The sequence below is a fragment of the Rhipicephalus sanguineus genome, unplaced genomic scaffold, assembly GCF_013339695.2.
Source record: "Rhipicephalus sanguineus isolate Rsan-2018 unplaced genomic scaffold, BIME_Rsan_1.4 Seq433, whole genome shotgun sequence".
Lineage (NCBI taxonomy): Eukaryota > Metazoa > Arthropoda > Arachnida > Ixodida > Ixodidae > Rhipicephalus > Rhipicephalus sanguineus.
Window position 1 is genome coordinate 462,556 of NW_023615247.1, and position 16,175 is coordinate 478,730.

Consider the following 16,175-nt stretch of genomic DNA (forward strand, 5'->3'; position numbering starts at 1 on the left):
CCCTCTCGCATCTTTTCATGCTCGTTCAAGACGGGCGGGGCGTTTCCTCTGTGCTTCGATGGCAGGCTTCCCGAGTGGAGTGGTGTTATCGCATGCGCCCTCCGAGCGACGGAGATCGCAGTACGTAGCAGGATATACGAGCCGCCCACTGATGGAGATGGAGATGGGCTGGCTCATTTGATATCTGCTTCAGCCATGTTCGTTGCATGCACTCGTTTTACTCACGGTAGAACATACTATGCACAGGGATATGTTATCCATTTGGACTTTATAAGAGAGATGATGGCAAAAACTCATCTAGAATGTCCATTAGTTTCTATCGCAATAGAAAAGGACAGTAGTTCTCGAATTTCCTGATACTTGTTTTTTTGCGTGCTGAACGCTTTTTAAGCCACTTTTGCCGCATTACACTGTTGTCCTGCGGAAAAGCATAGTGAGATTTAGAAGGGGTTATTAGTACTAGCTGTCAGGGACACAGCACATTTTGTTTCTTAGTTACTCATTCGTGCACGTGCCATGTAATTGCGAGTACTAGTATGACTGCTGACGTCTAAAAAATTATTGGCAATCATTTGGAGCTCCTGTGTATGACATTTCTGTGGCCTTGAGAAACAGTAGACAAAAGCGTATGGCAGTTTTCTTTTCTCGCTACCCCCACTTGCTCCTGCTTTACGAATCTCCCAAATTTCCAGGTTGCCAGGTTCGCAGGTCCACATTAGCATTTCCAGTGCCTGTCGAATTATTTGACAGGTCCTGCAAATGCTAATGTGGACTTAGTCATTGTTCGCACTGACTTAATAATTGTTCGCACTATGGGGTGGCTCAGCACACTGCTTTTATTGAAATAGCAGTGTTCACGTGCACTGTTCACGAATTAGCTGATGTTGAATGGCTTTTACGTATTTTTGTTTTCTTTTCTAAAAGTAAGCCTTCTTTGTTATACGGCTCCAAATTTGGGATTTCGGCTAAAAAATTCAAGGTTTTTTTTTCGCAACCTGCTCCAGATTTGGATTTTCGTGCTCCAAAATCAACATTTTGCTGCTCCAAAAAGTGCTCCAAATCCTATTTCGGCTGTTGCACCCCTGTATTAATCGCATTCACAGATGATAACAGCATGTGAGCTGCCGGTCACTGCTCTGAACCGTGGTTTTCTTGCTTCGAATGGAAACTCTTCCTGCTCCAAGCTGCTCCAAAGCACCCAAAGGTTGCTTTGATTGCTAAAAAAAAAGCAAAAAGAGTAAAGGAAGAAATCTGAAAAGAAATGAACAAGATAAAGGAACAAAATAATCTGTGATGTGGCAGCCAACACATCAAAAACTAGCAAGAATAGATCAGGCATTGCTTGTCTTCATTCAGTGGTTGAAAAAACAGGAATGAAATACAGTAGACTCTCAGTAAACGGAAATCTCTTAAATGGAACTGCTGCTTAAATGGAACTACTATTTCTGATATTATTGGTTTCGTACTTGTATTCCACACCACTGGTCATCTCTCAGTAAACGGAACTCCCGTTAAATGGAACACATTTTCTTGGTCCCTTGATGTTCCGTTTAATGAGAGTCTACTGTAGTATATTGAGCTTTGCTGGGACAAGGCGTGTGGTTTGAATTATCAGGATTCTACTGTGTTCCATATTCAAATCCAAATTTTAAGGTTCTTTGTTTCTCTGTGCAACTTGATGCCATGATAGGCCTGCAGTAACATTGCTGTCTTTCCCACAGCTACCTGAATGCATTGGACCGCATCTCACAGCCAAGCTACACACCAACACAGCAGGACGTGCTACGAACGAGGGTCAAGACAACGGGGCATTGTCGAGACACATTTTGTCTTCAAGGAGTTGCACTTCAAGTGAGTGTGGTGGTTGAGTTGGAAATCGTAAATTTATTATTGAATGCAACTTGTATATTTTCTTCATTATGTGCGCATTTGATTTGAAAACTGCCTATTCAAGTGTTGCAGAATGTTCAACCATGGCCAAACGTTCAGTAAAAGGAGGGAATATTTGAGCAACTAACAAATTACAGGAAAACCTCATTAATGTGCATATCTGTTTTAAACGTACTGTGGTTAAAACTTAGCTGTGGAGAGTTTTTGACCAGGTCTCCATGTGACCTATGCCTGACCTATGCCTGTTGCTTGGTGCATACTGCTGTTACTTTGAGGCCTTGACATTGACTCACTTGGCAATGTTCAGTGTACCATACCATGTGTTAAAAATGGGTTTAGAACATCCATTCTTGTTTTATTGTATACAGTTCTCACTCAAGGTTATTGTGATCTGTTGATTTTCTTCGTAAATCTCAGTACAGAAAAAGATCTTGCCCCTAACAATAGAATAAATAGTTGATGTTTAGAAACTACATGGTTTATTAAAAAATAATTACACATTGAAATCGGCACATAAAAATAAGTAAGGTTTGAAACTTTCACAATAATCTGCCCAAAAAATGTGTTTCTGATGAAGGGTCCCTCCTCAACATTGAAAAATATTGTGGGGCTCCATGTGCCCATTTGGGGAGCCACTGTCGAGCTTGACAGGCCCTATGCTGAAACAGCAGTAGTCAGCGCACAATTGACAGCCGCTTTAGCAGTGCCCTTTGCTGTGGTGCACATGCCTTTGGCCAGGAGAGCTCTGTGGTAACCATCAAGACTTCGATGGAGGTCGCAGACAACCCACTTGTTCAAATCTCCTCTTTCTTCAGTTCCTTCATTCCCCCACTTGCACTCTGCACGACAAAGCAGATTCACGTGGTAGCATTGTTTTGATTTGGTTAGTTGGCTGAAGCAAGTAATGTGAATAAAAGAACACTTGAGCACAAGAGAATGTGGAAACCCCAAGCTGTGGTGCACAGTGATGTGTGCCTTGGCTGATCATGCCAATCTGCACTCATTTTTGGTATTCAAGTACAAGTCGCTACCAAGTGCACCATTGCCTGCAGGAATTGTGCGGGCGGAAGATAATTCGTGGAGGAGCAGTGACATTGTCGGTGACTGGATTGAAGCAATGTGAGAGAGAAGTCCAGGTGCCTTGTTGTCATGCCGGTCAGTGCTGGTGCTGGACTCCTTGCGAGGTCACTGCACTCACACGGCGAAAGCTTGCCTCGCTGACGGTGGCACAGACCTTGTCATAGTACAGTAAAATCTCATTAGTTCAAACTTGAAGGGGACCATAAATTTGTTCAAGTTAAGCGCAGGTTGAATTAACGAGCTTTTACTGTACCTAGCAACATGACTTTCATGCTCTATTTGACGTGCGTCTCATTAAGCCATTGAAGGCCCACATGAAGCACAGTAGAACCCCGCTGTTACATTCCTTCCTGATGCGTTTTGCCGCCTGTTACGTCGTTTTCTGCCAGTCCCAGCACAGCTCCCATAGGGTACAATGTATTGGGAACCCCACTGTTACATCATAACTGTGGGACTGTTCCCGTGCGATACGTTGCGAAGTGCACTCCGGGCCGACTGAGTGAGTACCGAAGAGAGCAGCCATGGTGACTTTTCACGCAGCTTGGCCTGGTTTGACCATAACATTAGCCGCATGAGAGGCGCAAGCGACAGATACTTTCGATTGACGCAAACAAAAGCATGGCCTTCGAGATCTGTATTGTAAACATGGCGTCTATGATGTAATTGCTCGCGAAAGCAAGGCCTTCGAGATTGGCATTTACTTATAACAAAAGCATAGCCTTCGAGATCTGTATTGCAAATATGGCGTCTACAGTCAACTGCCGATTTTTCGGACGCCCGATTTTCCGGACATGCTCGAAAATTCGGACGCTTTTGCGGCACCGTCACCAGCCACATAGACGTCAATGTATAAGAACGTCCGAAATTTCGGACGGTGAAACTCTTTGGCATCCGATTTTTCGGACTTTCTGCCCAAATTGCAGGTCCGAAAGGCATTAATTGAAGCCCCCCACCTCTGCCACATCTATCATCTCGTAGGTTCGAACCAGCGCTTTCGTGAGTCGATCTGTTTGCGACAGTAGCAGAGTCCGAAAGTCAGCTTTGCTGCAATGCCGAAGTGTTATGGGGCGAAGCAGACCAGAAATTCAAAGGGGCCGCTATCATGGCGTTGTGTGGCGATGTCTTACGGATAAGCAGCGGAAATGCAAGGAGACGTGATGGCGGCAGGTGGCAAACGCGCCAGCACGGCTTAATCCCTGATAACCCTTATGATAAGCATCTTCAGTTAACTGCTCGGCAGTGCATGTGCCTTAGCGCAGTTTCATGCGTATTGCACGCATTTAATAGGCGAGAACCCAAACGCGCCGCGCCGCCATTCATGCTGCCTCTTTGTGCGAGACCGCAAAGTGCGCCGCACAGATGCGTTGCCTTCACGGACGAAACCAGCTAGCCATTGCCGCTCACGTGTGCGGTCAGGAATGGAGTGGGCATCCCGAACCCTTTCGTGATAAATGCGTGCGTACGGTACAGCAACAGTACAGTGACGGCGTCAGCTTAGTCGGCGACGTGCACACAACTAGAAACGATCGGCTTGACACGGCAGCAAATGCTGCGTATCGGCGGAGATTCGGCGACGTGTGTGCGCATCGTTTACATGCGCACACGCATCGGGGAAAGCCGGGCGAGTCGTCCACTCTTATGACTGACTGTCTTTGCGTTCCGCGTCATCGTTTCCAAACGCTCCATGCGAGAGAGCTGTAATCTGTTCTGCGCTTTGCTGGTATCAGCGGCGCTCATCGCGAGACGCAAATTTGCAAGTGGCGGTTGGCACGTAGTTAAGCGGCCGGGGTTCGCGGCAGGTACCGTATCAAGAGGCTGGGCGCGCACCAAAATGCCTGATAAGTGTACTGGGAGGCATTAAAGCTATTTCGGACGTGGCTGTAGCGATTTGACCGCTTGAGCGGAATAAAAAGCATGAATTCGTTTTTTCGGACGATTTCGCGGTCCCTAGGGAGTCTGAAAAATCGTACGTTGACTGTATGACGTAGTTGCTTGCGAAAGCAAGGCCTTCGAGATTGGCATTTACTTCTGCCATCACGTTTATTTGACGGAGGAGTTCGAGCTGGTTGGAGTTCACGTGGTTGTGCGCGCGGTTCGCGGTTTGACTCGCCGCTCTGGTCGTGCTTGCGTGTGCTTAGTTCTCTCATGCCTACAGCTGTTGGTGCTAAAAAAAACACATACGTTGATTACATTTCTGTAGATGACGCCGTCCCCAGCTCCGCGTTTCTATCCGTCGACTGGACCGTGGCTGAGTGCACCAATGTGTGCACCAGTGAAGAAATTTAGGAGTTGGTGGAGCCGCTTTCGGGGGTAGTTCTACTGTCGCAAGGCATTCGACCGTTTACTACAAGCCACGGTGGTCCGACACTATGCCAATGGTCCTACAGTATTGCTCGGAGACGCCGGCGCAGCCGGCGACAATCTCGCGAAGGTATCGCCGTAAGTGATCGCTTGTCAGGTGTCGGCCGTGGAGGCACTAGATTTATGAAAAGGATGTGAGACTGCAGGTGCTCGAAAAACTTTTCGTGCTGCTTGGACATGAGTAAAAGCACCAGGCAACGTTGCACGGTTTATTCACACGTAAGCATTTAAATAAAATTCTGTACCACTAAATATTTTGTCGTTTTTCCCGTTTTTCGGCTCTTGCGTTTCCCGTCTCTTATGTTTATTTCCTACGGTCCCTTCAAAAACGTATCAGCGGGGTTCTACTGTAGCTATATGCCCAGTATATGGCAGATGGTCTTCATGCTTTCACACTGTCAGGATGCATATTGGACAGCTGTGCCAGGGGATTGTAGGTGTGTGGGAGGCGATCACAGCCAACATGGTATGCAAAAGAAAAGCTTCAAGAAATTTGGCATAACCAACAGCTTAGATGGTTCCGAAGACTTTCTTTGTCTTGAGAGCGGCGACAAAGCTTCGGTTGGCAGCAGGGAGACTAGCGACGATTGACTGAATCAGATGACAGGACTGACACCTTCACAGCTGTTGTTTAGACTTTTAAAAACGATATGGTGACTGTTTGCAGAACTGTAATTACCTAGTCCTCATTTTTCAGATTAGCACGCTGGTTATACGTGAGAACCCTGGAGTTCACTGAAGGTTGGGGTGCGGGCTATATGCTAGGGTGGGTTATGTGTGTGAAAATGTGGTATTGAAAATGGGTCATGAAACAGGTTTCAGTGGCCCTTTTTATGCACCTTTTCCCTATAACGTGGCCAGGCATGGCAAGTTTCAGTATAATCTTGCAGTTTGACATAACCCAAGGGAAGCCAAGTGCTCTTGCACTGTTGTGTTCCTTACACTGTTGTGTTCCTTACACACTAGCACACATCTTTTGAAGCTCGTATGTGTGGCTATATTTAGATGCCCGACGTATTGGACAATTCTTAAAAAGTATGAGTGCCAGGACAAGCACCAAACACCCGCCACGTTTGTATTTCAAATTTGCAAATAGAACAGTGCGAACAACAAAGATGAAAAGACGATGCGTGTCTTTCTCCTATATTTCAGGATGTTTGATGTAGGAGGCCAGCGGTCTGAACGCAAGAAGTGGATCCACTGCTTTGAAGGAGTGACTGCCATCATCTTCTGTGTGGCCCTGAGCGGCTACGACCTCGTACTGGCTGAGGACGAGGAAATGGTGGGTGTTCTTACAGTGTCACTGACAAGGCAGCTAATGAACAAAAAAGGCAAGTCGTATCCAGTGGCTGGAGTGCTTTGAAGTGCAGTAAACTAGAGCTGTGCGAATAGCACAAATTTGGGTGCGAAGTGAATTCGAATATTGAAGTGTGAGTGCGAATCGAATTGAATATTTTTCGGATATTTCTTGAATATTTCTAGAATATTTTTCGCATACTTCAAAGCGAAATTGCAGAAAAAAAAAGTTGGATAGGATTCCTAAGTATGTTCTTATGAGATAGCAACATGAAAGTGTTTCTTTTCGCTAGGTTGATGAAACGCTGGTGGGGTGGTGTTTCATAGTTGTCTTATCAAGAATGAGGCAATGTAGAGGCCGAATTGTATTTATGTACATTTCCTCAGCCTCTCCTCCTCTTTCAACTTCTGTGGAAGCCCAAATGATGTGGCGGACAAGGGTGTGCTCCCCTCAAGTCCGGAGTTCCAAATCTGCCTCGTAGATGTTGATATATATAAGAATAAGAACATCTGAAATTTTGGATGCTAACAAGCTTCGGCGTCCGATTTTTCAGACTTCCTGGCCATATTTCAGGTCCAAAACAGCATTAATTGAGCCCCAACTTCTGCCACATCTTTCATCTCCATGTTGGAACCAGCGTTTTCTTGAGTTAATACACTTGCGACCATAGCGGAGCTTGAAAGGCAGCTTTGCTGCAATGTGGGGGTGTGATGAGGTGAAGCATATTGAAAATCTCGGGACCACTTCTAATCTGACGACTGTCTTGGCTATGTTCGACCGTAACGGAGCTTGAAAGGCAGCTTTGCCGCAATACGAGAGTGTAATGAGGTGAAGCATATTGAAATCTGAAGGGGCACTTTCAATCGGAGTGACTGATTTGTTTTTGGGAAGTTCGGATAGTAAAATTCCAGCGCGAATTGAATCGAATAGCAAACACTATTCGAAAAATATTCGAAATTTCGAATATTCGCACACCCCTACAGTAAACATGTCTGTAAAGATGCCCTGCAATGCTTTTTGAACATGGTCAGTAAACACTGCCGATCAGTAGTTAAGACTCCTGTGAGCATGTGAGCCAAATATAGCACTGCCAGTGGCAAGGAAGTTACACTTATGCTTCAAAGACAGCTAGAAATCATTCTCTTCTCTTTGCAAATTGGCTCATCGACAGGCCCAACTACGTCAACCAAAGGGAAGGATATGGCCGTTGGCTGATTTAATGATCACAAGCACTTGCGGAAGGTCATGACGCGCAGTGCCTAATTTCTCTTCCTTTTAACGCAATAGTGTTAAAGAGCTAGTTTCACAGAAATTCCAGCGTCGATGTCATTAGTTGTGAACGAAAAATCATCTTGTCCGTGACCGAAAAATCGAGAAACATTCAAATAAAATAAATAATAAAAATCTTCGGGTTCGAGTGAGAATTGAACCCATGCCGTCTGCATGGCAAGCAGGTGTTCTACCAGAGCCACGCTATTTCTTGAAACCGCTTCGGAAAAAACGCTATATGAATGTCATCTAGTGGAAGGAGCAATGAACTGACACTGTTTCACCGACGCGCGGTACCTGCACGTGGAGCCGATCATCCCTGGCTATTGCGTGCAGCGCGTCATCTCCTCGGCTCACGGAGTGACTGCTGGGCCGCTCGCTGTATACTGTATGTGCACGTTTGTATGTTCTTCGTGCCTGCTTCACTCCGGACCGTGCACGGGTGCGGCGAGTAGCCTGTTCGCTCAACGCGGCAAAGACGAGCATTTTGCAAGCAACGCGCACTCTACGTCTCCGCGATGTTCTCGCGGCCCTGCACAACAATGCGCGGCGAGCTTGGGTTGTGGCCTAATCAGACATGCAGGATACGTTTGCTGTCAGTGCATCGACGTTTCTCGGTGCCCGCGCCGCTGAACTACAGCGAGCTACTTTAGTTTCTACAAAGTGACGTGCACTTTAAAGCGGTCTTGCACGACGCAGTGGCGATGAACTTCCGAGCGACGAACTTCCAAATGGCAGCATGGCGCACTCGGACCGCCGTCAATTCGCACAGTGTACACCACATGTGCAGCGAAGCCGATATCTGCAGATGACTGCAATAAGATTGTCGGCTATAAGTCATAGTGGCACGTTCATCGACGGCCACCACCTCGCCTTCGCTCTTTTTCTGATGCTTATCCGCAAAGGCATCGCCGCAATTGCACGGAAGTCGCAATCACCGATCGACCGGCCTCTGCCATTTTGAAAAGACGGACGACCTTTTGCTGCACATTGTGGTGTCGACGAGTTTAGGAACGTAGTGAACCTTTATCCGATGAAAAGTTATCACGGTTATCACTTCGTGCATTTATGCCTTTGTGTTCCAAGGCATTGTTTGGTTCATCATAGGCAGCCGTAGCTGTGGAGAACAGTGTCAGGAAAGGTTACCGCGCGAAAGCAGACCGCAAGGCTTCACGCTGCCTTCTATATTTTTATCCCTCACTGCCATTCTGCCACTGAAGAAACGGCTGGAAAGTGAGCGACCTCGCTCGCAGCGTCCGAAATCTGCGTGCGGTGCTCGCCAATCTGGGATACCTTAGTCGCATTAAACTGGAGCAAGGCACGCGCGAGCGCACGCCCCTCTTACGCTTTTGAAGGCCTGTTTTAACTTTTTTTTTTTTCGCTTCGTATGCGCCATATTTTTACTGCAACCGTGTCTAAAGTGTTCGTTGTAAAAGTAGGAGGCCTTGAAAAATGTTCGCTATATGCAGACGAAGCTTCAATGGTTAGCATAGGAACATCGTAAGTGCATTCAAATATGGTCGTAATAACCGATAGATCGTTATATGGTGCGATTGTTATAAGTGGCTTCGACTGTACAGTATTTCACAGTCAGCGTCCTGATTTGAGTCACTCTGGAGATTAGTATCGATATGTTTTTCTTGAATCCTGACGCCGTATCAAATCTCCTTCAGGAGTGATCCATATATGAGATATGGGAAACACATTCCTTCAGATGCAACACCCCCCCCCCTTCCTTCTCCTGCTTTTGCCTTCATCACTGTCCTGGCCCTTGCGGGACTAGTAAATTTCGTGACTGCGGCCCGCTAGCTGAGGCGAGTTTGAGACCCCTGTTCTATTGGAACAAAAATAATGTCATAATACATTGATTTGTGTGTTTTATAGCAATTTATTGTAATTAAATATTTATTTATTTTGAAGTAATGATGTTCTGTTTTTGCATTAATAGAATCAAATCTCAGGCTAGAAATATAGTGCTCTTTTGTTTTCGGTTATATTCATTCCAAGCAAACAAAAATTATACTTTTGATGTGGCTCATGGAAAGTGATATGTCACTCATCGAACACGGTTGTGCCTTCAGCGAAATGATTATGCAGAAGGTTCAATTCATCCAAATCTCAATGTACTTTGCTCTTCCTTAGCCACTAGTTGAGACAGCTAGCAAAAAGCAAGTTGTGTACACAAATTTGTACAAAGAGCTTTAAAGGGTTAAAAGTTATTTTGTACTAAGATGGTTTTTGTATGCATGCTGAAATTCTCATGAGGATGGTGGCAACAGACTTGCGTCTGTGAGTGACACAAGTCTACACACGTTGCCTAGAGGTCAGTGTGACAAAACGCACTTCATATCTCAACCTGGTGGAAGAAAAAGTTGCCGTCGCATGGCCATGGCAGCTGTGCTTGCTAGAAAAAAATTACACCATTTCCTGCTAAAGAGGACCATGAGGCGATGCGAAGCCGGAGCACTTGCACGATCGCGTTCCGTTGGCATTCTTTGGGCATGCTACCGACCTCGCGTCGTGGAACGCGAAGAGGAACGCTACGCGCGTCTTGTCTTCCCTCTAGCCTGACCGTTAATTCTCACAGGTCGAGCGGGGAACGCAGTCGGCAGGCGTGCGAGAGGGGGGCAGCGTAGGAGAGGGGGAGGGGACGCGCATGCGCTGGTGCTCATCGCGGCGTTGCGCAGGAGAGAATTTCGGCATGTCTAGCCCGCGTTTCAGAGGAGGAGTGGAGAGGGGGAGGGAGAGAGAACGTGGAGAGGGGGAGGGGGTAGTGGAGAAGGGAAGTGGAGAGGGCGAGTGGAAAGGGTATGTGCATGCGCAGTAAGGGTGGTCACGCCGCACACCACCACCACCACTGGATTGAACTCCGCCATAAGATACTTCGCATCTAAAAGGGAGGCGCTGCACTGACCTTGCTGTATTTTCACCCCCCTCCCCTGCCCCTACTGGATGCACCTGAAAGCGCTGTTCTGGGCTCCTCCGAGATACATTGCCACATCATGGTGGTTATAAGTGTTCTACGCAGTCCTTACTTCTGCCAGCATCTGCCTGTGGTTGTGCTTTGTATGAATCCGCACATTTTATGCAGTGCCTTTGGTGGATGGCTCTCTTCAAAGGTCATGTATGCACAATGACAGCATTGGATGAACAGAGGAGTTCCATTTGATTGCTTCCTTTCTTCTTCCTACAGCAAGGTTTAGTTAAGCCTGCGCTAGTGCTTACATATGAAATGACACAATGAAACAGCAAGTGGCTTTCCTCCCTTCTAGAACCGGATGATTGAGAGCATGAAGCTGTTTGACTCCATCTGCAACAACAAGTGGTTTGTGGAGACGTCCATCATCCTCTTCCTCAACAAGAAGGACCTCTTCGAGGAGAAGATCACCCGGTCACCACTCACCATCTGCTTTCCAGAGTACACAGGCAAGCACTGTTCCAGGCCTATTCCGGCAATTTCAATTATGCAAATGCCAACCTAAAGATAAGGCACTGCCCTTTGTCTGCTGTATCACTGCGCTTTAGCCTTTTTCGTGCAAATGCCAGCTGAAATGACAATTATTTTCATGTGCTAATTGTTCAAAAGTTGTCAGATGCGCTTAAAGCAAAGATTTTCAGAGAATGAAAGTGCTTCCTTTTTGAAATGCAGCGAGGTTTCGGCTGGTCTTTCTTCATCTACAATTTCTCAGTTGGTTAGCAGACGAGCCCTCGTAAGGATACCATGGTCTGCAAGTGTCACATTGGCTGGTGTCAAAGCCAGCGACACTTATTTGGCTACCACCCCAGCAAAAACTGTTGTGCCATGAATGGTACCCAATAACATTATTTCACAGGAGCGATTAGATGGCTTCCCACCTCACTAAAGCCTTCAATATCAAAATTTCATGTCCTGGCCCATGGAATAAATGTCTTTTGCTACATTCTTGATGCTTGCCTCTTTTTGGGCCCACTGTATATAGTTGCTTGTTCCTTGTAGGTTGCTATGAAAATTGGCAAGTGATCGCTAAACTAATATAGTTTCAGTAAGACAGATAACTGGGCAAGTTGGTATGGATCCATAATTTAAACTTTTTTAGCGCGCACAAAAGACAAGGACAAGCAAGAGACACACGAGCGCTATAGTTTTTCCAGTCCAAAAAATAAAGTTTTTCCAATCCAATCCAATCACTAAACCACCTGGAATATTAGAAATTCATGTTTACAACTGTTCTTGCAACTTGGCGACAGGGCAGGCGGGCCTGTGCCCCTCGAGCTGGCGTTCTTGCCGCTGCGGGCGTGTCCTTCCCCCTCTTCCTTTAAACTTCATTCACTCGCTCGTGGGCATAGGTCGGCAAAAAATGTGGAGTTCACTCAGACCCACTCATGAAGTATATTTTGCTCTTGGGGCTCACTCAGACTGACTCACCAAAATTTTCCTCAGTTGGACTCACTCGAACTCACTAAAATTTTTCTCAACTGGACTCACTGTGACTCAAGCTCACCAAAATGCTACTCTTACTCTCTCAGACTCAATCTCACGGCTCGATCTACAGTCTGAGTGAGTCATCTCATGAGTCTGTTAGCGTATACATAATTAGCTTTTGCTACCATTGTTTCAATGCCCTTTAACATCAATATATCATATAATCGGTGCTCTACTTCATGCCTTTTCATCCCATACCTTCAAATAGGAGTTATGAGTTGTAATCAAGTAATGACATTTTTATTGACAGAGATGACTCATGCTTGATATCTTTATCAAGAAGTTCCAGTGAAAAAGATTGCAGTGGGGGGGGGGATGTCAAAACTGATGCCTCTGATCGATAAATATTGAGCTGGCGTACGAACGCTAGTGCGCTGAAGTATGCATGAGTAGATGCAAGTAGACGTGATATAAATGTGAGCTGACATAAGGCTGATGCTAATACTAAAGTTGAGTAGATAGGACTATAAGTCGGTAAAAAATGTGGAGCTCGCTCAGACTCACTCAAGAAATATACTTTGCGCTTGTGGCTTATTTGGACTCAGGTTCACGAAAGTTTTCTTCTACCGGACTCAGTCGGACTCAGACTCGGCGAAAATTTTTCTCAACGGGACTCACTCGGACTAAAACTCACTAGAATATTACTTGCACGGACTCATCCAGACTCAGACGCACAGCTTGATCTGAGTCTGAGTGAGTCAACTCATGAGTGAGTTTGCCGACCTATGCTCGTGGGTGCCGCCACGCTTAACCGCGCCAACTTTCTAAGAAAACAAAACGGCTTTCGGCTTCCTTTGTTTGGCACTAGCACTGCTTAGTCACGCTGAAGTGTAGCTTTCTTGTCTGGTAATGTCTCCTTGGCCTTTGCAGGCAGCAACACGTACGAAGAAGCGGCCGCCTACATACAAATGAAGTTTGAGTCACTGAACAAGCGCCGGGACACCAAGGAGATCTACACACACTTCACGTGTGCTACCGACACCAACAATATCCAGTTTGTGTTTGACGCTGTGACTGACGTCATCATCAAGAACAATCTGAAGGACTGTGGTCTCTTCTGAATGCAAAAGGCAACGTGTCGATGGCCCCTCCTCTTGACAGCAGGATCACTGTCTGTTACCGTTGCCAAAGCCACTTGCATAGTGGTGTCAGATGAAACTGGATGGTGACCTGCTGCCGTCTTATGCACCAGGTGTTCCTGTGGAAGGGAAGCAAGTGGACTGCCAAAGAAGAGGGCAGGGATGCTCCGTGGCATGTGGTTCGAGTCGAGGCGTGAATTTATTCCCGTGCAATGCTGTCGCTTGCATGAATTGCATTTCTTTTATATATTTTATGCCTTGTGTTCAGCAGTCACAGCCGCAACACTTATCTTCTTTCTAGCCCCCCCCACTTATTTTTAATGTTACTTCAAGCTTGCCACAAACATGCAAGAAAAAAAGAAAAGAAAGAAGAAATGACCTGATTCTGTTGCGGTAATATTTCACAATGGCATGGCATTTATTTTGATATCGTTACGGTTACTTTTTAAGTAAGGGATCAATTCTTGCCACTCCTGCATTTTTTTTTTCTAGCTGTGAGCAAAAGTGCTTTGCTTCCAAGCCTTCACTCTGTTACCTTCCTCCCTGCGAGTGTGTTGTGTGTGTATTATAGCAAGGAATTCATGGCCCCAGTTGCTGTGTGTGGTGCCCTCTCACTCTCCTCTGTGATGTAGGTTGGTTGTTGAGAACGCAGTCAGTGTCGTACCTGCCAAGGGTTCCAGATCAGCCGTCTTTCGCAAATCGCTTTTGGATTCTTACATGCACTAAGGACACTGTCGGTGTGGCCACATAGCTGAGTCTGAATGCGATTCCAAAGGGGCACATATTGATACTGTAGACAGGTGGCTCAATGCAATGTGGAAATACCTTCGTTACATCTCTTATTCGCTGTAAGCGTGCATTTGTTGTGGGCTAGGCAAATTCCACATATGGCCACCGTGGAATGCTCGCTCAGGCTGTTGACGATGCACACGATTTTCAAGCGACAAGTTTGGGTCTGCTACAGTTTGTCATGTTCTACGTTTTCTGGCGGGCAGTAAGTCTTCACTTGTCACATGGAAGTCCATGCTGCAGTTTTGTGTTTGCATAATGACGTGACAGTGCTCAGGCTGCTTATTTAGTTATTTTTATGTATTTATTGATACCCCTGAGGCCAAAGGCATTACAGAGGGGAGTGTTAAAATGGCATTAGCAACAGGAGAAATATAATACAAAATAGAAGCATCATGTTACTGGTTACAAAATTACATCTAACATGGTAAGTGCTTGCTAAAAAAGATGGTGGGGAACACAGGAACACATTTTTGTATTTTTTTTTTGCAAGCCTCAGTATACAGCTAAACTGTTCTGGAAGCACAAGTTGTCCTGGATGCCAGCTGCTGATCTGGGAAGGTGGTTCCGATGTGCTGTTCTACGGGGAATGAATGAAAGAGTGCTAGTAAAATTTTGTCTGAAATGAACTTATGCCCACTTATTGAGGAAGATGTGGTCTGTGGTAGTAAGCACGGAGGAGGCCACTAGTGTGAGCAGCTGCTTTCACACACTGAAAACCACAGCAAGTTATTTAGTAGGCATGATTACATAAACTTTTGCTTTTGGCGACAATTTTATTTCCTTATATCCATTTATAGGTCAATTTTACATCGTTATAACGAGGTTTTCAACACATGTATCTCTATGGGACTTTCAAGGGGAATTTAGTTTATTTAGCTATAGCCATTATTTCATTATGCAGTCATATTTTATGCAGTCGAGCTCGTTTGCAATTTTCCCGATGGTCATGCCTATTGAGTTTGAATATGAAGTTTGTAGTTAAGTGGACTTGCAATATTATCGATAAAAGTGAAGAGTCAGTTATGAACAGCATTTGTCTCTTTAGAAAGCCTATTTTTGTCTACTTTTCTAGGGTGCACCCTACTACGGTGCTTTTTTAGCCTCTTTAGTGTGGCCATATGTTCAGGCCCTTGCTGCCAAAATGCAGTTTCATGGAGCCCATGTAACTAGCTGCTATTGAAACTGTCATGGCAGCTGGTGGCAGGTCAGTATCCTCAACATTTTTTCTGGGAGTCTTTTCCTTCTAATCGTATTTCGTGCGCAATGGCTTTGTTAGTGAGTGTGTCCGCTGTCTCGGCATCGTTTTCTGCACCCACAAAGTCTTTCCAGGGGATGGTAGATCTGGTGAATTGCTTGTCAATGACGTGTTATGTCAGATTGTGGAGAGATGCGACAGCCTCGCCCATTGCTTCTGGGCCCACAAACCTCGCCTTATGGAATCCATGCAAGAGCACAGTTCAGCGAAACAAAGAGCCTTCGAGTGATGAGAAATTGCTGAACACTGAATGTCGCTGGAGCCAACGTTTCGACATGTGGACTTGCGTTCATCAAGGCAGCCTTTCTGCTGTGGATTTCTTGGCGCCTTACGGAAGCAATTCATAATGTCTTCTGCACTTAGCTCAGTCCATCGAGCCTGAAGCATTTCCACAGTGGTTCCACAGTGGTGAACAAAGACTCAAAATTGGGAACATCGGCATCTGCTCAATAAGGAGTGGAAGGACTTTGGGCAGTTGTGTGACACGAAGGTTTTTGATCGCCGTGCCTGCGAAGGTGCAAATTTAAGAAGCGTGGTAGAGCTTACGCCACTTCCACGTTCGCTCTAACCTAATTGTGCTGCCACAGTTGTTCATTGTATCCGAGACTCGGAGCCGTTGCCTAATGCATATCATGATGGTAGCACCACCATCGTGCATAATAACCTAGGGTTTGGCATTACTGTGGCTAT

The 16,175-nt window shown here is 45.9% G+C and overlaps 1 protein-coding gene across 1 annotated transcript in view; it reads left to right on the forward strand.

The window, feature by feature from the left end:
• Nucleotides 1-13,757, forward strand: part of LOC119377330 (guanine nucleotide-binding protein G(i) subunit alpha-like) — a 36,561-nt gene extending 22,804 nt beyond the window's left edge. The window contains 5 exon segments of the mRNA XM_037646866.2: nt 1,722-1,806; nt 1,808-1,851; nt 6,484-6,613; nt 11,170-11,323; nt 13,230-13,757. Coding sequence (XP_037502794.1) covers nt 1,722-1,806; nt 1,808-1,851; nt 6,484-6,613; nt 11,170-11,323; nt 13,230-13,420 — 604 coding nt within the window. The 3' untranslated portion in view covers nt 13,421-13,757.
• The last annotated feature ends 2,418 nt before the right edge of the window (nt 13,758-16,175 follow it).